At 37.4% G+C, this 23,872-nt stretch overlaps 1 protein-coding gene across 4 annotated transcripts in view; it reads right to left on the bottom strand.

The window, feature by feature from the left end:
• Positions 1–22,668, bottom strand: part of CROT (carnitine O-octanoyltransferase) — a 41,361-nt gene extending 18,693 nt beyond the window's left edge. The window contains exons 1-8 of one of the 4 annotated variants that reach the window (XM_081147607.1): positions 22,578–22,668; positions 20,716–20,851; positions 15,843–15,967; positions 14,129–14,310; positions 13,850–13,974; positions 6,143–6,251; positions 1,419–1,512; positions 993–1,118 (exon numbers count right to left, since the gene is read on the bottom strand). In XM_081147607.1, coding sequence (XP_081003733.1) covers positions 993–1,118; positions 1,419–1,512; positions 6,143–6,251; positions 13,850–13,974; positions 14,129–14,310; positions 15,843–15,967; positions 20,716–20,830 — 876 coding nt within the window. In that variant the 5' untranslated portion in view covers positions 20,831–20,851; positions 22,578–22,668. Of the gene's footprint in view, positions 1–992; positions 1,119–1,418; positions 1,513–6,142; positions 6,252–13,849; positions 13,975–14,128; positions 14,311–15,842; positions 15,968–20,715; positions 20,852–22,577 lie in introns of those variants that run through there. The other 3 variants (XM_081147608.1, XM_081147609.1, XM_081147610.1) reach the window with 3 other exon arrangements.
• Positions 22,669–23,872: the final 1,204 nt, after the last annotated feature.

Below are 23,872 nucleotides of genomic sequence, written 5' to 3'. Positions count from 1 at the left end.
TGAGTCATGAAATCAACTTAGTGCATCACAGAAAACATTCTTTACAAAAAGAAAGAATCAAATGAAGCATAAACATCAGAGTACATCACAGATAGTAAAAGTAATTACTTTTTTGTGAAACTTCTATTACATACATGTGTGTGCACAAGCACATGGTGTATGTGTGTGTGTCTGTGTGTGTAGTGGGCTACAGTCTAAATGTATGTCTAACTGTATTGCAGTAAAAAAGTTTGAACAATACTGCATTAAAATATATTTTTCCTCAAGAAGTCTGGTGATTCTTCTGCTAAAAAGAAAATAAAACTAAAAAAGAGGAAAAGTTGGTTTCTAGCTACAAGGTTTCTCAATTCTATATTATTTTATTGCTATCATTTAATATAGATGAATGCATTATTACATAATTTGAGTGTTTTTAAAAGACTATGAGACTTCTAAAAATATGACTACCTTTTATTACTTCCCAGGAAATGATAATATCCTGGGGAGGGAAAAGTAAGGCCACATTTACCCTTAAACTCACTACAGTCAGTTTGTTCAATAAAAACCAAATGATAAAATAAATTACTTACAGTTTGATATAATTCTTAGGACAGACCTCACCAACTAAGGTGTCAAGGCACACTGGTGTGGGTTATAGGTACTCGTGAGACCTTTGGCACGAGAAGCTCATTTAGCACAGTGACCTGTGCAAATTTTCTGTTTATGCATTCAATGAAAAAGTCTGAGAAACACTGATATGTGATATGCAAATGATAGTCATACTTCTTTAAACAACATACAGGATTTATCTAAGTGGACCTGAACAATGTGGAAAGAATTAATGAAGCATTATTTATCTACTATAAACTTCAATTTGGTACATGTATATATCATAGCTAAGAAAACATTTTAAGAGCCTTCATATAACAAAAAAATCTTCTCATGCTCAATATATATAAGAGCTCTCCAGAAAAATTTGTGGGAAGAAATAACAGAACAAGATAGTTGAGTACCTGCGAATAATCTTCTGGTGTTACATGTGGACTGCTATCCTCTATGGAATACACCAGTAAACTGTTCTGAATTTTTTCCAACATAGTCAAGTTCTCTGGATCAAGACTAATCAAATAGTCTCGTGCCTAAAGGACAAGGATATAATGATTAAATGTTACAAATTAAATATATCCAGGAGGGAAAAGGTTCATTAAGAAAAGTATATAATTAATAATAATGTATTGGATATTTGAAATTTGCTAGAAGTAGATCTTAAAATTTCTCATCACAAGAAAAGAAATTTGTAACTATTGTGACAGGTTAACTAGACATTGTGGTGATTGTTTTGCAATATATACAAATATCGAATCATTATGATGTTATACACCTGAAAACAATGTTATATGTCAATTACAACTCAATAAAAAAAAAGTGTAAATTCTAACCTTAGCCCATCGAGTTCTCTCCTCGCTAGTTAATGCTGCTATCCCAGGCCCATCAGGTTCGCTATGGCACTTTTTGTGGATGTACGTCAATTGCCTTACAGAAGATTAAAGAGAGAGGATTCAAAAGGAGCACAGGCACCATCACTACCTATTCTGGCCTTTAACAGGCCATAATGTTTACCAGTGTTTAAATGTTTCGATACGTTATCCAGAGAAAGTGATTATGATCTCAACAGCAATGGATTTATTTCCAATACCACATCGTTTTTTAAAAAGATGATTATATGACCAATTAACACCAAAAGTGTATTTGATAGTAGCTTAATAAATTTGGTGTTTGGCTGATATAATTTATACTTTCAAAATGTACATGTACTTTTGGAGTTCACATAAATACCTCTTACACAATGGAGAACTTGAGTAATATTCTGGTAAGTAATCTCACAAATATCACACACACCTTATCTAACTGAAAACTATGTACATATATACTTAATAGAGGACTTACTCTATAGCCAACTAATATGTGCGTTTAACCTAAAACATTAAGTACCATGTAGTCACGTGTTATTGTTACTTATAATCATTATATTTTAAAGACTCTATCAGCTAAGAATAAATTCTTTCCCCCCATAGTTTTCTATACTCCCAGTTTGGTGAATTTCATGTATTTTTAAACATATGGCAGGTAAATAACAGGGTTCTTCCATAAATAAATAAATTTTCATCAGTCAAAAATCCAGAGAGGTTTAGTTTCAGCCTTACTTCCTCATGGCACATGCTAAGGAACTGCCTCAATTAAAAGCTTCCAGGTGTTTCTCAGAAAGTGAGCGAATGTAATTTAATAAGTGATCAAAAGTCACCACTAGTAGCCATCCCTTATTTGTGTTTTTTTCACTCAAAACTGGAAAAAATAAAATGTTTAATTTGCATGTTTTCCTCTGTTCCTTAATTATTTCTGTAATACTGATGAAGAAATAAATCCCTCCCTCTTTATTTGAACACCAAGGGAGTTCTGGGGAGCACATGAGGCTTCTTCACCAAACAATCTGCATCTACAGTGGGAGCCACTTGCCTTGCCTCTTCCTGCTTACCTGTCGTTGCTAACTCTGATTTTTCTTTAATTACAAACAAAGCCTCTACAGTTGGTGGTTATGTGGTAAGCACAGTAACTAGCATGAATTCTGAATGCTAAAGTAATAAAATCTACCTCGATCTTTTTCTTCATATGGTACTGGTTGCTGCTCTTCCCTCATCACCTCAAATCACCAGTTTTGACTATGAAACTTTTTCCTGCTCCCTGATATGGCTATTTTCACATTCAGTGGGAAATGACCACCTCATATAAGGTGGTCATTATCACAGAGAAATTACTAGGGAAAATGTGTTAAAAGTTTGATAATAAAAGGTCAGATAGCAACTAAATCTTCTCCATTAAGAAGTACATACTGCCCAAAGTAATCTACTGATTCAATGCAATCCCTATCAAAATCCCAACGACATTTTTCACAGAAATCCTAGAACTCACAAGAAACCACAAAAAAAACTATGAATAGCCAAAGCAATTTTGAACAAGAACAAAGCTGGAGGTATCACACTTCCTGATTTCAAAATAAATGTATTACAAAGCTACAGTAATCAAAACAGTATGGTACTGGCATAAAAACAGACATATATACACCAGTGGAACAGCATACAGAGCTTCCAAATAAATCCACTTATCTATGGTCAACTGAGGTTGCCAAGTATGCCAAGAATACACAATGAGAAAGGATAGTCTCTTAAATAAATGGTGTTGGGAAAACTGGATTGCATATACAAAAGAATGAACCTGGACCCCTATCTTATACCACACACAAAAATCAATTCAAAATGGATTAAAGGTTTACAGTAAGACCTCCAACAATAAAACTCCTAGAAAAACACAAGGGGGGAAAGGCTTCTGACATCAACTTGGCAAGTTATTTCTTGGATATGACAACAAAAGCACAAACAAAAAAAGTAAAAATAAAGAAGTGGGATGATATCAAAATAACAGCTTCTGCATGGTAAAGGAAACAACAAAATGAAACGGCAACCTACAGACTATGAGAAAATATTTGCCAACCATATATCTGATAAGAGGTTAATATCCAAATCATATAAGGAACCCCTACAGTTTAATAGCAAAGAAACAATCTGATTTTTTAAATGGGCAACTGAATAGACATTTCTCCAAAAAAGATATACAGATGGCCAACAGGTAAGTGAAAAGGTGCTCAGTATCACTAATCATCACGGAAATGTAAATCAAAACTATAGTACATGCCTCACATCTGTTCGGATGTGATATTACATAATCAAAAAGACAAGAGATAAGTGTTGGTGAGGAAGTGGAAAAAAGGGAACCCTTGTGCACTGTTGGTGGGAATGTCAACGGGGCAGCCACTATGGAAAACAATATGGAGGTTCTTCAAGAAGTTAATCGTAGAACTACTCTACGTTCCAGCAATTCAAGCTCTGGGTACTTATCCAAAGGAATTGAAATGAGGATCTCAAAGAGACATCTGTACTCCGTTGTTCATTGCGGCATTTTTCAAAATAGCCAAGAGGTGGAAACAACTTAAATATCCATTGACAGATGAATGGATAACCAAATGCATATACATACAATGAAATATTATTCTGGCTTTAAAAAGGAAAAACTCCTGCCATTTGCAGGAAAATGGAAGAAGTTGGAGGACATAACGCTAAGTGAAATAAGCCAGACACAGAAGGACAAATGCTACATGGTTCCACTTATATGAGGTGTCTGAAATATTCAGACTCCTAGGAGCTCTAGAGTAGAATGGTGGTTGCCAGGGGCTGGGGTAAGGATACAAAGGATACAAAGTTTTACTGTGCAGCATCGTGCCTAGAGTTAACAATAATGTATTGGATACCTAAAATTTGCTAAGAGAGTAGCTTTTATGTTAGTGTTCTTACCACAAGAAGTAGTAGTAATAAAAAGGGCAGGAAACTGTTGGAAGTAATGGATATGTTTATGGTTAAAAAGAAACTATAGTATGTCCATTTGATGGAATCCTATGCAACAGTTAAAAAGAATTCTATGCAACAGTTACAAAGAATATAAAAATATCACTGTCTTATTATGGACTAAAAGAAGCAAACTACAGAAAATGCCAAAAATAAAACTCTTCTTTTAAATGTGTAAAATTACCCGTTCCTCATGCAACATACAAAAATCAATCTGGGGGAATGCTAATGTAAATGTGAAAGTCAAAACAATAAAACTCTAGAACAGAATATAAGAAAATACCTTGACATTGGGTAAGGGAAAATTTTTAAAAACCAGGACATGAGAAGTATGATGCATATGTAAAAGATTAATTAATTGGACTACATTCAAATTAAGAACTCTTGTTGGTTAAACAGACACCTTTAATAGAACAAAAGGGCAGTGATAAACATCTACTCTGTGGATATCAACACATAAAACCAACAAAAATGAATAAAGAACTCCTACAATACTCATACACTAGAGGAAGTGCTTATTAGTATAATTATTTTGGAAAACTGGCATTATTTACTGAAGGAAATTTGCACATACACTAACATTCAGCAAGTCCTCTCCTGGGTATGGTCAGACAGAAATGCAGGCATATGTGCATCAAAAGACTTACAAAATAATTTTCACAGCTGCATTTTTTTGTACTAAGAAAAACTGTAAGAAATCTAAATGATTACCCTTGGGAAGGAGGGAAAGCACAGTAACTGGGAAGTGTCACCAGGGGGTTTCTGGAGTACTGAAAATGTTCTGTCTTGAACAGGGGGGTGGTTACATGAGTATTTAGCTGTATACTTCCATGTGTGCTTTTGTACATGTTATAAATACTTAATAAAAATAATTTTTAAAATATACAGATACATACAACTCAACATTTATAAGTCTGAAATATGAAGAACTGATTACACAATAATGACATTTAAAGACAGTTAATTTTTTAGAAGCAGCAAGTCATTCAACATGAAAATAGTACTTACTACTATATATGTGTATATTTTTAAGGGTCCCTATATTTTAGAGAGACCTACTAAAATATTTATAGTGAAAGGATATTATGTTTGAGATTTTCTTTAAACTAACCCATGGGGGAATGAGAAGAGGGTCATAAGGAGGTAGAGTTGAGACGAGACTACGGATTTATCACTGTTGAAGCGAGAAGCTGATAACTGTTGAAGCTAGGGGAAGAGTGCATGGAAGAGCTTCATTATATAATTCCCTCTACATTTTGAAATTTTCCATAACACACTTTAAAAATACAAACATACAAATAATACTATAACACATACTATATACTACTATAGGTACAATATCTTTGTATGTATGTAATACATACTATACATGAAATATATATATACTTTAAAATCTATATGTACATATAAATAGATATGGAAGGTTAGAACACACACAACTAGTTAACAGTAATGAATTCTGGGGAGGGGATGAAATTAGTAGTATTTATAATGTTTTCCTTTTCTCCAAGTAGAATATATTCATACAAGGCTAGTAAAATTAAAAATTAATTTAAATTAAAAATAAAATAAAAACAGATATTTTAAAATTCAGCATATATAAAATTCTTATTTTTCTGTCATCTTATAACTAGGCAATTCTGAACATTTGTTTTTAACTCATACAAAAGCTTAAGACCTAATGAGATTCAAGAAAGCAGTTCAAAAACCTGAGAATCTCTGGTGGGGTGATCAAACATCCTTCGTGCATTACATCAAAGACAAAAATTCGGCCTCGACACAGCACTGCAATGTGAGTTGGGGAATACCCTTCACTCTCTGGAAAAAAAAAGCACACAGAAAACAAAAGGCCAAATCTCTCAAAGTTAAACAAGAGTAAAGTTGCATATTTACATCCAATAGAGAGAAAAAATTACTCCAATATTTATCAGGTATCCAATACATCATAAGAACAAAACAACTTTAAGGTGATAGAACTCGTTATTATGATAACATTTTCTCGAAGCCTGTCCATGTGAAACATCTAGAAATCCATGGGAGTTTTAAATATTTGTATACCTTGAGACTTGTATAAATTCCAAGCTACTGCAGGGCTTTCTCGTTTTATTTATGGGTAGGAGTGGGAAGAGAAGGGTGGCAGAGAGATCCTGGAAGAGAGCTACTTGAATTAACAAGCTTTTCTTTCGGATTATTTTAATATTGACTATTTGCTGGATATTCTAGCTGTGATTTCTGAATAAAATAGTTTTCAGTAGAAGAAGGACATTGTATGCCTGAGCGTCAAGGAGAAAGACTTCTGCCCAATCTGTAGTTTTATTTAAGGCTCTGATATTACCTAGTAAGTCACTGATACCTGATTCTGTGTTGCCTGTGGCAGACCTGAGCTCCCCAAGAGCTATCTGTTTACCATAAACCTCAGACCATTCTGAATTAGCCCTAGTTTTTCAAGTACTAGTCCCTTTAACAAGGTCTTCCTGTATGACTCCTGCTCCTTCCCTCTAAGAAAAGGGGGGGAAAGTGAAAGAAAAGTTAGAAAAGACATATACTGCCACTGGAAGGACACTTACTAGTTCAAATTATGTACAAAGAACTGTGCCAAATGCTTTACACAGGTAATCTCATGAACTCTATTCGTAAACTAAGAGGCAGGGCCATCTCCTGAAAGGACTCCTAGGTTTTCCTTTAATCCTATTTCCTCGAGTCCTGGGGGTGAAGCCCGTTATTTTCCTTGTCCCTCAGGGCTCCTCCCAACTCGTTTCCTCTCTCTTCCCCTTCAAACCCCCCTTCCCTCTGACATTTACCACTACGACCTTCTGTTGCTGTCATCCACTGACCACAACCTGTCAAAATTGTAAGGCTGTAAAAGAACAAAGAAAATAGCTTAATGCAAAAATAATAAATGGTTGGGAGGAGGGTGACAGGAGGGTGACACCTCAGGATGAGCCGAAGACGGGACATTCGAGCAGGGAACTGAATGGCGTGAATGAGAGAACCATGGAAACATCTGTGGGAAGAGAGTTCCAGGTGAAGGAAACAGCAAGCACAAAGGCATCAGGACAAACCGAACCGGCCTGCTCCCAGGAAAACAGGGTCAGCGCAGCCGGAGCAGGCAGGGAGGGGCAGAGGAAGACAAGGTTGGGGCCGGGCCAGGCTGGCTGCAGAAAGGGCTTTCCACTTTAAGGATGATGGGTTTTAAGCAGGAGAGTAACAATGTGGCCTAATTAATACTTTAAGAAGGTCACTTCAGCTGCTCTATGGAGAAGAGACTGTAAGAGAGAAGAGAAAATACAGCAGGATCAGCTAGGAAGTAACCGTAGTGGTCCAGGCGAAAACGATCTAAGTGGAGGGTGAGGGTGGCTTTGAATGGGGTGTGACACGTGAAGGAGACAAGAGGTGAATTTGTTTTTGTTTCTTCTGAGAGGAAGATGTCACAGATGGGATGAATCCAGTAAGAAGGGAAAACTGATCATGCAGCACAGAGAGAAAGGATCATCCTGAGCAAGGTTCTTGATATGCAAGAGGCCGCGGTGCCCAGTGCACCACATAGAGGGGTTGTGCTAAGGCGTCAGAACAGTTTGTCCACTTTTAAGAAAGGGAAGGCAAAACAGGTGATTGTGCAATAACGTACTGCAAAGGCGTTGTAGGATGGGAAAATACTTAAATGAGTATATTTCTATGATTGCTGTAACAAATTCCCCCTAATTTAGAAGACTGAAATGTGTCTTACTGGGCTAAAATGAAGGTGTCGGCAGGTCTGTGTTCCTTCTGGAGACTCGTGGGAGAATGTCTCCTTCACTTTTCTAGCTTCTGGAGACTGCTCACATTCCTGGGCTCATGCCCCCCCCCTTCCTCCACCTTCCAACTCATCGAGGGGAAATCAAGACTTTCTCATGCTGCTAGCTCTTCGGTTTTCACTTCTACCTCTTTCTCCCACTTATAAGAACTCTTGATTACTTTGATCCCACCTGAAAAATCCAGGGTAATCCAGGAAAAGCCAGTTTATTATATTTATTAGCAACCTTAATTTCCTCTGTAACCTTAATTCCTCTTTACCATGTAACCTAACACATTCAACAGATTCCAAGGATTAGGAAGTGGACATCCTGTGTGTGGGGCAGGGAGGTGGTGTAATTCTGCCTGCCAGATAGGCTGGTAAATTTGGGAATGCAAAGATTGGTTTTACATTGAAAATAAGAAAAGGGTTCGTTAGCTGAGAATAAGGAAGGAGAATGGCATAAAATGGTCTTTTCTGGAAGTGAGGATAACCTAACAGAAGAATATGGCAAGATAGTAACCTGGGTCCACTTGAAACTTAACTGAGAAAAGTTAAGTTTAAAAAAAAGAGAGACAGAAAAGTGAGGTTTTGTGGTTTTCTCTGGCTAAGTAAATTGCTAAGGTAGATCTCTCTGATAGGTGGAGGTAAAGCTAAAGATTGAAATTTAATTGCTATGGTAGGGGGGCAGTGGGGAGGAAGTGGGTGGGCAAAGATCTCAATGTATATGCGGGGGAGTGATTACCGTGAAGAACCATAGAACAGAGTTAAGACTCGGAGTAGGGGAGGGAGGGGTGGAACTGTGAGGAACTGTGGGGTAACTGAATTGCAAGTCACAATGTGGTCAAAGAAATAGCTGAGGTGGACAACTAAAGGAAGTGAGTCTTGGAGAGAAGGTGGATATCAGACTGAGGTGCTTATAACTGTGATGACAGAGGTGATAGAGTTTTTGATAATACGGTTTAGGGCATGACCATAGGAGTGGGTGGCTGCTTAAGATGGAATGAAGATACAGATTCCTAGAGAAAGAAAATAAAGAAAAGGAGCATTGACCAACTACAGCTGGAAGCTCAAGTCATCAAGAATGTGACTGAAGTAATAATGGAAAGGCAGTGACATGGCACTAAAACAATCAATAAATTAAGGCGAATGATCAAAAGGAAAGTCACTGAAGTAATGACAAGCAGTGGTGATATAACCTGAGTGCATTTTTTTTAAGAGCTCAAATGGTAAGAAAGAAGAAAAAATGGAAAGAGCAATGGGAAATAGAGAGGACAAGGAAGGTCTCCTACATGCCCTCTAGTACCCAAGGAGAAAAGAGAAATCCCCACTTGAGATGGTTCTATGAAAAGCAGTGAGCTCAAAGGACAACCAGGCTTCAGTACCAGTGCTTTTCAGAAGAAAACAGGAGCTTTCAGGGAAAATGTTGAGGATATAATGGATTTTGTGACCATGAGTTCCAGGAAGTACAGCAAAGGGTTTGGGGAAGGGTCTGGGGAAGGGGGGTGGGTCACAGTAGTGGGGAACTTGGATCAATTAGGCTGTGAACAAACCCATGAATCCTGATGACAAGACACGACACAGGAAGTCTGAACTTTTTGCGCAAAATGAGGTGAACAGGATAAGAGGTAAGACTGAATTAGTCTTAATGGTCTCTTAGGTGATAAGTAAAGAAACCAGTTCTTACTATTGCCTCCTTACTAAGACTAGCCTCATAGCCACAGCAGCTCGCATGCTGCCCTCTGCTGCCACCCCCCCCCCCGCCCCGTCACACACACACACACACACACACACACACACACACACACACACACACACACACACACACATGATTTCTTCAACTTTCACCCTGTCCAGGATAGATTCCAGCATCCAGCACTATAATCTCCCCCTTGCAAAAGCCCTTCAATCCTTCCCACCCTCTCCTCTGCACCTGCCCCTGATTGTAGATGAAGGAAAAAACCACAACACACCATGTAGCCTAACTTCAAATTCATAAACACACATTTTAAATGGTCACTCGACACCGCTCAGCTACTCCGCATTTCCACAGCATGTCTGCTTTTCCCACTTTCCAAAGTGGCTATTTCAAACTTTCTCCTCTCTCCTTAAATCTTCCACCTGAGGTGGTGACCTCAGTTCTTATTTCACCAGGGAAAACACAAAGAATGCACAGGACCTCCTCATCTTCCTGTAACAAAACTGGCCAATCTGCCTGCATCGAGATGCACACTTTCCTCATCACCTCTCACCCTTGCTCTTGAAGACCAAAGACCAATCCTTCCACCACCTCTGCTCTTGACCCTCTCAGCTCTTACCTTCTCAGTGACTTTGGCTCCTATCCCTTCCCCTGCAAGACTATTTTTCCTTCTCTCCTATGCATTCCTATGATATAATATCACTCATCTTTTTAAAAAATGTGTTTATTGATTTGAGAGAGAGAGGAAGAGAGAGGGAAAGAAAGAGAAACACTGATAAGAAACATCTATCGGCTGCCCTCCACACGCCCTCTACTGGAGATCGAGCCCACAACCCGGGCACATGCCCCGACCAGGTACAGAACCAGTGACCGCTTGGTGCATGGGACGATGCTCAACCAACTGAGCCACACCAGATGGGCAATATCACTCATCTTTTAAAAAAAATAAACAAAAATATCTCCCACTGCACATCAAAACTTTTTTCACAAACATTATTTCCGGATGTTGTCACCACATGTCTGCCTTCACTTCCTCCACTGGAGCTCCCTTCCCCAACTTCCACTAAGGCTGCTCTTGTCAAGGGCAGACTTTGTCAACATCATGTTGACAATTCCAATGGTCACTTTTAATTTTTATCTTATTTGACCTCTCAAAAGCGTAACATAAAATACTTCTTTCTCTTGGATTCTGGGAGACCACTATCCTTGTTTTCTTCCTACCCTGGTCTTTTTTGCTGGCTCCTTCTCTGATCACCAAGTACTTTTACTGGTTCCCTGGTACCTTCATCTATGTGTTCCAAAAGTAATCTCATCTACTCCTATGGCTTTAAAAACAATTTCTATGCCTGCTAATGATGACCCCTAAATCTTTATCTGCAGTCCTGAATTCTCCCCAAACACTCAATTTTTATCCAATTGCCTATTTAACATTTCCACTAGAAGTCTAAAAGTCATCTTAAACTTAACATAGTCTAAGGGAACTTTTGATTTTCCTCCCCCAAAATGCTTCTCAATTTTCTCCACCTTGTGAATCAACACACCTACCTACCCCATTAGTTATTCAAGCCAAGTATCTTGAAGTCATCTATAATTCCTATTTTTTCTTATATCTCATAACCAATCTATGAATAATTCTGCTAAGCCCAAATTCAAAATATATCCAGAATCTAATCACTTTTTACCAGTCCATGCTTCCCCCCAAGTACAAATCATTATTATGGCTCACTTGGACTATTAAAGCAACTTTCCAACTGACCCTGCTTCTACACTTGTCTGTCTCCTAAAATCTTTTCTTCACATAGCATATAGAAGTATCTTTAAAATATTAACCCGGTGACATCACACTTTCTCAAAACCCACTTATAGTATCCATTCACATTTTAAATATAAAGCCAAACACCTCAGTTGGTTTACAAAGTACTGTATGATCTAGCTTCTAGTCACCTTTCCAGTCTGCCCCGCCCCCCACCTACTTTGGTCCATCCACAATGCCCTTCAAACATGCCAAGTTTATGATGCCCAGGGGATTCCCCTCACTCCTGCAACACAAACCAAACAAAACAGAAACAAACTGAACAAAACAAAAACAAAAAACACCAAAAACCTGTGCAGGATTATCTTATCATTCAGATCCTCAGAGTGGTCTTCCTTGACCACCTTGTCTAAAATAGCCACCCAGTTACTCGTTATTTGAATTCTCTATATTGTATTTGTCATCAACTCTCCGATATTTTTCATGTTTACTTATTACCTCAGCTTTATCCCTATTTATACCTCTTCACATAGCCATAAGTTAGAGAATATACTGACCGTGACAGCTTGAGCCACTGTATCAAGAAGTTCATTATTAAATCAATGAATCCCCGTTTTATATACTGTAACTTAAAGGAGTCACCTTATCTAAAGAAATCTTTATTAGGTGATAAAGATTAAATTCAAAACCAGGTCTACTGATATTAGTTTTTTTTTAATATATTTTAATTGATTTCAGGGAGAGGAAGGGAGAGGGACAGAAAGAGACAGAAACATCAATGATGAGAGAGTCACTGATCTGCCTTCTGCATGCCCCTGACTGGGATAGAGCCTGCAACCCGCACATGTGCCCTGACCAGGAATTGAACCATGATCTCCTGGATCATAGGTCAATGCTCAACTGCTGAGCCACGCTCAGCAGGGCCAGATATTAGTTCTTAACTGGTGTACATATTCTCTCTCTTTGCTACTGCTGCTCTCATATAAATTTTCTCCTGTTCATCTTTTCCACTCATACTTAGGCATTAAACTTCATGCCAAAATAACCAGATTCCTTAATTCTTTCTCTTAATTCTTTCACTTGCAACATCAAGGTAAATGTGTGTAGGCTTGAGGACATTATCTCAAGCATCTAAAGAGGTTTACAAAGAGGAGTTAAATTCTACATGGAAATAAACTCATACCTCTCACACTACAAGCAAAGTTGGCTACAGGAATTTTACTTTTAAATAAAATTGTATATAAAAAAAATATCCATTCATAATTACATTCTTTAGTAATTATAAACTATGTCATTAAATTTATAAAAAATAAAAATTCCAAAATTCCTGCCCCGGCCAGCCTGGCTCAGTGGTTAGAGCATCAGCCTACACACTGGAGGGTCTCAGGTTTGATTCCCGGTCAAGGGCATGTACCTGGGTTGCAGGTTCAATTCCTGCCACTGGTCATGGTGTGTGAAGGAGGCAACCAATCGATGTGTCTCATGTTGATGTTTCTCTTTTTCCTCCCCACTCCCTTCCACTCTCTCTAAAAATCAATGGAAAAAAATATCCTCTGGTGAAGATTAAAATAATAAAAAATAAAAATAAAGACCCCCAAATTCCTCAAGTAACAAAACTAGCAGTTACTACAACAGAATTTTCCATTGCAAGATATGCTGGGACACCACCAAGCAGACACTGCTATTAAACTGACAGTAAAAACAAAGACTTTGATGAGTCAATCTGAACTCATGTGCCTTTAAGAAGACTTATACCAGGCTCTCACCTCACATAAGAGGAAAGAAAATCATATTCACAATGAGGGACATGATGAACACATATAAGCAAACACTCAAAAAGAGACTTCAGTTAAGAAGGAAGGAGGGTAGAAACAGAAGGATCCAAATCATATTCCCCAGATTTCCTAACACTCTGATTCATAACTCTACTCTTTAACTAAAATTTAAACTTTCAAATGATGCAACATTAGCATCAGATTTGTATAGAACTATGTAAGACAGTTTAGAAAATCCATCCCCATAAATCACTTTTAACTAATCAGAATGACTGAAAGGTTCATAGAAGCCTTTGGTTAGTCAAAAGCCAATAAATATTTTTCAAAAGAGTATATTCCACAGTGTCATAGAAACTACAGCAAAACTAGCCAATCCCAATGCCTTTACCAAAGAAAATACCCACATTTTATACTTACCAGTCTTAAAATAACTCATAATTGAATCTCTAGAAATTCCTGGAACCTTGCAGGTAGAAAACAGCATGCGGAGTTGACTCATATCTAGAGGAGTATTCCCAACTTTATCAACAGGCACTTTTTCTCTATTAAAAAAAAAAATTTTTGATTAAGAAGTCACTATAAAACTTATAAGCCAAATAGTCATAACTATATTATTCATCCCCAAATAAGTAAATTAAGCTTCTCAACCTGAGACTCTGGGTAAATTTCTTTATAAATTCCCATAAGTATTCTTACTTTCTTAACAGCTGCCAGTAGTTCAAGTTATGCCAAAGACTTATACTTCCTCTTTCCAATTGCGTGCCTTCCTTTGGAGGCCAGTAATGTTCAAAATGGGAGGCAGGACCCCCAAAGTTGACATTCAGTTGTGATGGTATACGGACATCCAGGTAGGCAACATTCAGCCACCACTCTTCCAGCTAAAATAAAGAACATCAGCCTAATGCTACTGATAATACGTGAATGTGTAAAAAAAAAGAAAAAGTTACTGTCTATTTGCATTTTTTTCTCTTCTTTCCTTTGGAGCCATAGGGTCTTAAATACTATTCAGTTTAACTACATTATCAAAAACATGAAACAAAAAAGCACTTTCAGACAGATGATATTAAAGTCACAAATACCCAACAAAGTACTGAGGTGTGTTTTCTCAGAGTACCAGGGGCACGCTAGCTAGTCAATAAATCCTCAATTAAGAGATTTACAATTTTCCTTTTCCATGCAAAAACTGAAATAGTAAATCAGAAATATAAAAGCTTTTCAGTAGGTTTAAAAAATTTAGGTTTTTCACAGTGTTCTGTGTGTCCCTCTTTCACTATAGGCACTTTAATTTCATGCATAAGAAAGCAGATCTTATCAAGTTACCTTAAGTTATTTTAGAAAAGATTGATGTTCTCTATTATAATCAGTCATTCAGAAAAAGATACAAATAAAAAGGATATAGGCAGAACAACTTCTTACCTTTACCCTAATTTAATTAAAATCATTCAAGGCTCGCCCTGGCCGGTGTGGCTCAGTTGGTTGGAGCATCATCCGGTAAACCAGAAGGTGGCAGTTTGATTTCGGGTCAGGGCACACACCCAGGCTGCGGGTTTGATCCCAGTCCCGATGCGTGCAGGAGGTAACCAATCAATGTTTCTCCCTCTCTCCCTCCCTTCCTCTCTCTGAGATTTAAAAAAAATCGTTCAAAGCTCAAGACTGAGAATAAAGGAATCTGGAAATATAAAATTTTATTATTCGTATAAAATTTTATTATTCCATCATAGGTATCAATGGCTGAAGAAAAGATAAGCTTGCTTTTTAATTTCTAAAACTAAAAGCAAATATTGCCATCATTATTTCTAGACTAAAGTAATGATTTTAATTAAATCTTCTGGTTTACACTATAGAAGTAGAGTAGTTAAGTTGAAGAAGCCAAAGATTCCTTGTAGAAAATTGATATCCTTAATAATTACTATAGCAATGTCTTGTTAATCTAACTGAAACACAGAATACTCACAACTGTTCCCCACTCCAATTTTTTGTAATGGCTCTTTTTCTCACATGCACTGTTTAAATACTTGTACACCACCTATGTGACACATCTATTTTAGTAGTGTTTCGAGCTTTTTAGGCAGCGATTACCTGGACAAAATGTTTCTCTCAAGTTTGGTCTACAAACTACATGGAGCAGTTGTTAAAATAAGGGTTTCTGGGTTCCATTCCAGAGATACTGAATCAGAATGACTGGTCCCAGGAAATCTGTGTTTTAACAAGTTTTCCATATGATAAGAAAGTTGTCCACCCATAACACTCAAAACTCCGGAGTTAAGAGGTTCATAAATTCTTCTGAATGATAATGACAATAATAATTGTAAGAATTTTTACAGTAATAATTTTAAAATGAAAGCTATGTAACATTTTCATTTTTTAAGCATCATCAATTTTCTAATCTTAAGGACAATAACATAATTACCCAATTTCTTTTTCCTTTTGCCCTTTCAAGTAATTTTTGGTGCAATTTTTCTCCAATACCATTTTGAAATTTTTGGACAATTTCTTCAGTTTTCTTATATTCTTCTTCATTTGCAAACGGCTTTACTATAAAAAAAAATGCATTAAAGTGCTTAGACATGAAGCACCACAAACTCACCTCAATTATTATTACTTACACAAATCTTGAGACTCAGTTATGTAAAACCATTATGGAATATTAATTATCACAGCAGTCCAATAAATTAGAGTTTACAACATGAAAATAGCTTAAGAGCAACAATACAAAATACTGTAAAAAAAAATAAAACAGTGGAAATTATGTAATCTAATAACCATTTCCTGAAGAATTTTTTAAAAATCATTCTGGATGATAGTTAAAATGACAAAGACAGGAGTATCATCTAGCTATTAGTCCTATTAGTCCAATAGGAAAGTAAATCCTGTTTAGCCACAAATAAGAGAAATTAAAGCATCTTTCCACTAATGTAGCCTTGAACATTCTGCATGTAAACATGCAATATATAAGTGTAAAGCCTGCCCAGAGCAGTGTTGGGTGCCCTGTGGCCAATAATGGTTTCCTTCACACACACGTGCATGAAAAGAAAAGAAAAAGAAAGGATATAGGATTCTTAATCCATTAAAACCAAGTGCTCAGAAAATTAAACTATAGATAAAAGTAAATTTTAGAAATCTTGGGACATTAATATCTACCTTTTGCTCTATTCTGCCTCTTCAGAATCTTACATCAAAATAAATTTAAATATCTGTATTCATAAAGAGTACACCTGAATAATCAAAAAGTGAATAATCAGTAAATTTTTTTAAAAAATACTAGAATTCCCAAATGAAAGTAGATGAGAAAAAAGAAGAAAAGGAATTTTAAAAAAACAACAGAGGGCTTCCAGTTAAGTAAAGTGAATTAAGATACAGATTTACCTCCACTACTTCTGGAAAATCACTAAAATGACAGTAATTAAAAAGGTATAAATCCATAAGGGAAAAAAAATGAACAAAGAGAGGACAGCAGCCAGCTCAAGCTAACATTTTACAAATTACAAAACACATGGAAAAATGGCGACTTTGTAGAATGGAGAAAGTATCTAAAGCCTAGAGAGTGGAAGGTAGCGGGAGATAGGGTAGAATTAGGTGCACACCAAGAAGCCAGCCAATTCCTGCAGTATAATCCCAGAAAGGTTCAAGAATTCAAGACACATGGAATTCCAAAGGCAGGGGGCAAAGTGAGGCTGGAAACAGGAGGATTGCTTCAAAGACTTTAGAAGCAGCAGACAATTGCCCCATCCACACTTGTCTCTGTGTAGAAAGCCAGGCAACTTCCTCCCAATGCCAGTAGAAATGTGGAGGTTTACTCTCAGGAGAAGTTGGACCAGATAAAGCAGAAAACCTGGATTCTAGCTCAAACTGAAAAAAGAGGAATGGATTATACCGAAAGTGTATACCCAGAACAATGAGTCCTCCAGTCCCTTCCCTCTATTAAGCTCCCAAAACACCAGCAGTCAGGCTTACGTCTTTTAACCAAATGATGAGAGGATTCTTCTGGTGAAACTGATCAGGACAAGAGAAAGGAGTACTGGTATTTGGGTATAACCTAATAGAACTGCTAGTTCTCTGCCCTATTACCCTAGAAGGCTCACTCTAAGGCTCACTAGTCACCAAGCCCTTGGACCCATGCACACAGAACTCCTAGTCAGCTTTTTAGGGTCTGACTCAAATATGAATGTCTAAGGATTGCCAGATATTTGAGGAAAGCCTCTCACGAATCAGAGAGCAGAACAAAGGATTGGTAATACTGAACAGTAACAGAACAAAAAGGGGAAGGCATTAACAATGAATATGCATCCAAATCTTTTTAAAAAATATATTTTTATTTATTTTTAGAGAGAGGAAGGGAGGAGAGAGAGAAACCTCGATGCGAGAGGGGAACATCAATCGCCTGCCTCCTGCAAGCCCCCCACTGGGGGATTGAGTCTGCAACTGGGCATGTGCCCTGACCAGGAAATGGAACCAGCAACCTTTTGGTGCACAGGATGATGCCCAACCAACTGAGCCACACCAGCCAAGACTAAATCCCAATATTCAAGAAAGAAGATGCCAAGATGTGTGGTAACTCTAAGGCTTTTACTCTAATTTCCCACACAAGTAAAGTAATACTCAAGGCGATGCAACAAAAGCTTTTACCTTCTAGGAAATACTGGTTGTTCAAGCTGGATTCAGAAAAGAAAGAGGCACCCTAATTGCAAGCATTTGTTGGATACTGGAGTGCTCCAAAGAATTTCAGAAGGTTAGTCTATATGTTATAGATGACAGTAAAGCCTTTGAGTGCACAGATCATGAAAAGCTATGCATGGATTGCTCTGAAAGAAATGGGCGTGCCTCAGCATTTGATCATCCTGATATGTAACCTGTATTGTGGACAGGAAGCCACTGTCAGGGCAGAACATGGGGAGACAGAATAGTTTCCTATAAGCAAATGTGTCAGACAAGGGTGTATTCTATCTCCCTTTTTGTTTAGTCTGCACACAGAATGTACCATACAAAAAGCTGGACTAGACTCAAAGGAAGGAGTGAAAACTGGTGGAAGAAATATCAATAACTTAAGATATACAGATGATACCATCTTACTGGTAGAAAGTTGCAATGATTTGAAATGACTTCTGATGAAAGTGACAGAAGGTGCCAAAGCAGGACTGAATTTGACCATCAAGACAAAAATTGTAACTACAGAAGAAATACATAACTTTAACATAGACAATGAAGATATCAACATTGTTAAGGTTTTGCTTACCTTGATTCAGTCACCATTTCAAATGGAGACTGCAGCCAAGAAATCAAGAGAAAGCTGAGACTTGAAAGGGCAACAATGGAAGAATTAGAAAAGATCACCAAGAGCAAAGATGTGCCATTAGAGACCAAGGCTTAGATCATCCACACCCTTGTATTTCCAATAACTATATAGGGATGCAGAAGTTGGACAGTGAAGGTTGATAGGGAAAAAAAATTGATTCATTTGAAACATGGTGTTGGAGGAGAGCTCTATGGATAACCTGGACCACCAGAAAGACAAACAAGCAGGTCCTAGAGTTTGCCTGAAATATCACTAGAGGCAAAAAGGAGAAAACTGAAGCTGTCCTACTTTGGGCACATCATGAAAAGGAAGGTTTTCTGGAAAAAGACACTAGAACTGGGTAAAATAGAAGACACCAGGAAATGAGGAAGACCAGATGGACTGACTGCATAAAAGAAGCCATAGGCTTCTACAGGAGCCGAGCAGGGCTGTTGAGGACAGGACATTGTGGACATCACTCATTCATAGGGTCACCAGGAGTCAAAGCTCACTCAATAGCAATTAACACACTAATAATGAAAGGGAAACATTTTTAAATTAAAGGCTTAACCTAGAAGGACCCAGATCCAAGTAACAGTAGTTCCAGAAACAGGAAGCAAAGAAGTGAGGAGAAAACTATCAAAGAAACAGTATTTCAAAAATGTCCTAGAACTAAAGAACATGACTTTTTAAACTAAGAGAATCCGCAACATGTTCGAAGAAATAAATGAAAAAAAAAAACCCTACAGGCTAAGAGACATCATTGAGAAATTCAGAATGCTAGGAATAAAAAAAAGAGGTTGCCAGACACATCCAGAGAGTAAAAAACCATAGGTCACATAGAAAGGACTAAACATCAAAACAGCATCAGACTTCTCAAGAGGAACAAACAGTGCCTTCAAAACTCTTTACAAATATAATTTCCAACCCAGAATTCTATAATCAGCCAATCAATCAAGTACGAAGGTAGAATAAATGTCTTTTAGGTCCTATGTTATTTTCTTCCCAGATACCCTTTCTCAAGTGACTACTGAAGAGGTACTGCACTAAAATGTGAGAAGAGGAAAAAAGAGGAAGACAGAATCCAAGAACCAGGGAATCCAACATAGGAGGGGTGAAGGGAATTACCAGGAAGATGACCAAAGGAAAGCCGCAGGACAACAGCTGCCCCATCAGCTCAAGAAACGCTGATTGGAGCAAGAGAAAAAAAGGGCGTTGGGGGGATGCCTCCAAGAAGAAATGAAACTGAGAGAATTTCTTATGTATTTAAAGATATTCAAGGATTCTCAGTGTATTGAAATATTTGGGGGTTAATCAGTTGTGAATACAAAACAAACTAAGCAAATGAAAAATGGGAGTGGGGGTGGGGGGATGCACAAAAAGGTGATAAAAATGCACCAAGTGGTTCTCTTGTGAATGAATAACTGCAAAACCATAAACCCTAAATGGTCAGGCAAATCAATTCAGGTAACTAGTGATTTATATTAGGTGAATCCCTAAATTAAATCAGGTCAATACTAATTTAATCCCAAATGGTGATTTGTACAACTATATTGAAAGAATGAGTGGGCAAATGTGGATATGTTGGATTGCATATATGTTGGGGGGAGGAAGGTTAGGTGGTATAAGAGAGCTAAATCCACATATTTTTAGGAACTAATTCATAATAGCAACAACTGAAAAATCCAAGAAATAGTAGCACAAGAAGTTTAAATAGTTTAAGCCTGGAGATAACACAAGAAACATAAATTATTTGAAAATACTTGCTTGAGAGAGTGGGATTTGTAGGGGGTGGGGGCAAAAAACTACTACTTTTTATTGTAAGCCTAATAACACTATCTGGCTTTTTAAACTATGGAAAAATTAACATAAGAGAAAATTTTGGACATTTTAAGGGTATTTAAATATCATGAGCCTAAAGGAAAAAGCAATTAGACCCTCACTGACTTCTAACAATTTCATAATTTTCTAAGTTGCTAACAATAGTTATACTAAAAGATTACAAACATACCTGATTCAAGGTATTTTTTTAATGATTCTTCAAGGGAAGGAACAGGCAGTGATGGAAGAGAATCCTGGTACTGAAATGTTCGTTCTTCAGTTGACTTTGCCAATTGATTTTCCATGATGCAATCACAATAGGAAAGCTAAAGAAAAAAAGACAACCCTAACAACTTCAACCACATAAGTATTCTTATATATGGTAGGTCCAATTCACTAAATCAATATTTAGGGACCGCAGTATATCCAGGACTTGGTGCTAGCCCTTAATAAATTCATAAACTTGTCAGAGAGAAAAACAATTTTAAAAAAGAATATACTCTGAGGGGAAGCAGAGTTTGCCACCCCAAAATATGCCTTTTTTGGACAATGATTATTTTAAGCTTGTTATTTTTAAGAAACAAAAGACTCAGGAAAAACTTTGACTTTCCTTCCAACAGCCAAAAAAAATTTAGATAGAGGGCCAGCTCCAGGAAGAAAGCAATCGATAGTTTAATAAGAACTAAATGTGATACACAGGGAGTAACTTGGCAAAGCATCTGATCAAAGACCTCTCTGTGTCCCATCTATTTACCAAACATTTGCTTTCCCTTCTCCATGTGAATTGCCTCCCTGCCTTTTGAAGGCCCAAATCACAACCTCCTACTTCTTCTTAGCTCAAGATGGCATATAAACCTTAACTGCCAGATCTGTCCTCAGGGGCCCACATTCTTACAGAACCTCCGTATGTACGTATGTAATATATGTGGTTATTTTCTCCTGTTACTCTGTTTCATGTCAATTTGATTACTGGACCAACCAGAAGAACTTAGGAGGGTAGAAGGAAAAGTGTTTTTCCTCCCCTACAACTCAAAGTGCTAGAAGTCAAGGAATAATCAGTGGGACTAGGATAATTATCATTTATTAAGCACCTCCTATTTGCCAAATACTGCAGTAGGTACCACAGAAAACGTATTATCTCCCTAGTCTTCATATTATCTCCGGAGTGGCATTCACTACCATTTTACAAATAAAGAAACCAAAACTCAGAGAGATTTGATAACTTGCCTCAGATCAAACCAACAACTCAAATCCAGATGTGTTTGCCTCCAGTCTTCCCCCCTATACAAAGGCTACGTAATAGTGGGAGAAGGGACCTGCAGTGGATGTAAATGGGTAGGTAGAATTCAGATGTACAGAAGAGAATAATGGGCTGAGAGAGAGAGAACTTTGGAGAACAAATATATAAGAATATTAGAATACATAAAATCACATGACAAGCTGCTGTACTCTAATTGTGCAGATGCTGTGAGACCTACACAGAATGGTTTTAAGTTTCCCAAAGCAATCGTGAACATTTCCCACAAATGTATTTTCATCAGAAAATTCAAACTAACCCAAAATGTAAATGAGTTTTACAAGGGCTAAATGAAAAATGAGATTTCTCAAAAAAGTCTTTATAAATTATGTATTAAAATACCAATTGAGAAATCAAGGAACATTAATACTAAGAATTTCCTGTCCTTTCAAATACAATGTTTTAAAACTAATAGCAAAGACAAACAAAATATTCCACTCAGAGGTTACAGAATAAAACATTATATTAAAAAAAAAGGTGGTATGGCAGAGACTCTTTTCAGTCAATATAATTTTCCTTTTCTTTCTTAACAGAATCTTGAGTTTTTGCTGGGCATACAGCCACACAGCTATAGCTCTCCTTCTCTCCTTTGGAGCTCAGTATGGCTTTGTGATGTATGTGTCACCTCCAGGTCATGCCCTTATAAAGGACTACATGTGTTCTCCTTGTGCTTTCTCTCCTTGTCACTGCCTAGCAGGTAGTCGCAACTGGAACAGAACCTTGGACCCATTTATGAAAGCCATGTACAGGCATACCTCAGAGATATTGCAGGTTCGATTCCAGACCACTGCAATCAAGTGAGTTGTAAACTTTTTGCTGGTAGAGGGTCTTGCCTTCAATTGGTAAAAAAATCTGTAAGTGAAATAAAATGAGGGATGCCTGTATTAAGGTTATAATAATCCTCCTACTAGTCCTGGACTCTTCCCTCTAGATTTATGAAAACATCAACAAAAAACTTTTATCTTTTTTATACCATTGCATTTTGGGCTTCCTTTGTTAGGGTAGAAGAGCTTGGCCTAAACCAGTAATATAAAGAGATAATCCAAAAATGAGATACAACAAAGATTTCATAATGTCTCAGCTTCTTCCTGTCTGATGACTTTGGCTGCACTTCACTCTAACCATACATAAACATGACTTCAGACCTAACTGAAATGTAGATCTGGGCTCAAATACCAACTCGGCCACTTTCTAGACATGTGACCCTGGACAACTAACTTTACATTTTGTTAACTGTAGAAAGTATAATCATATGATCAGATAGAGTTGTTGTTAGGGTTTTTTAAAATGCCTACATAAGCACATTATAAAAATAATCTGGTTAAGACAACCACATTATGTTAGCTAGGCAGAATTTCTATGAATGACCTCCATGACTCCCCCCACCCCACCACATCCTCAGAACCTGTGAATATGAGATTTTCATTTCCAACACTATGATCCTGTTATTTTACACAACACAACTGACCTTAAAATAGGGAGATTATCCAGGTGGGCCTAATCTAATCACTTGAGCCCTTAGAAGCAGAAAGCTTTCTCCTGCTGGTGACAGAAGAGTCAGAGAGATTAAAACCACAAAAGGTGTTGTCTGGCTTTGAAGATGCAGGTGGTTTTAAGGGACTAAGAGAGACCTCAGCTGAGAGCCAGGAAGGAAATGGGGACCTCAGTTCTACAACGACACATAAATGAATTCTGCCAACAACCTCAATGAGCCTCCTGGAGGTGGATTCTCCCCCAGAGCCCCCAGGAGGAGAGCCCAGGACTACAGAAACATTTATTTCAGCTTTGAGAGTTCCTAAGCAGAGTACCCAGCTAAATCTACCTGGACTTCTGATCTATAGGAACTGTGAGATAATAAATCTGTGTTTTTTAATTGAGTTTGTGATACATTGTTACGGCAGCAATAGGAAACTAAAACACATATATAGAAAACATAAGGTATTTGCTGTATACCTCCCTGCCATTTAACAGACATTAAGAAACTGAGACCAAGAGTACCAATTCCATACCCACTGCAGTCTTAACTAACCAAGAGGTACACATTAAAATA

The sequence above is a fragment of the Miniopterus schreibersii genome, assembly GCF_964146895.1.
Source record: "Miniopterus schreibersii genome assembly, chromosome: 9".
NCBI lineage: Eukaryota > Metazoa > Chordata > Mammalia > Chiroptera > Miniopteridae > Miniopterus > Miniopterus schreibersii.
Note: the sequence above shows the minus strand (reverse complement) of the source record. Positions and strands in the feature narration are given on the sequence as shown.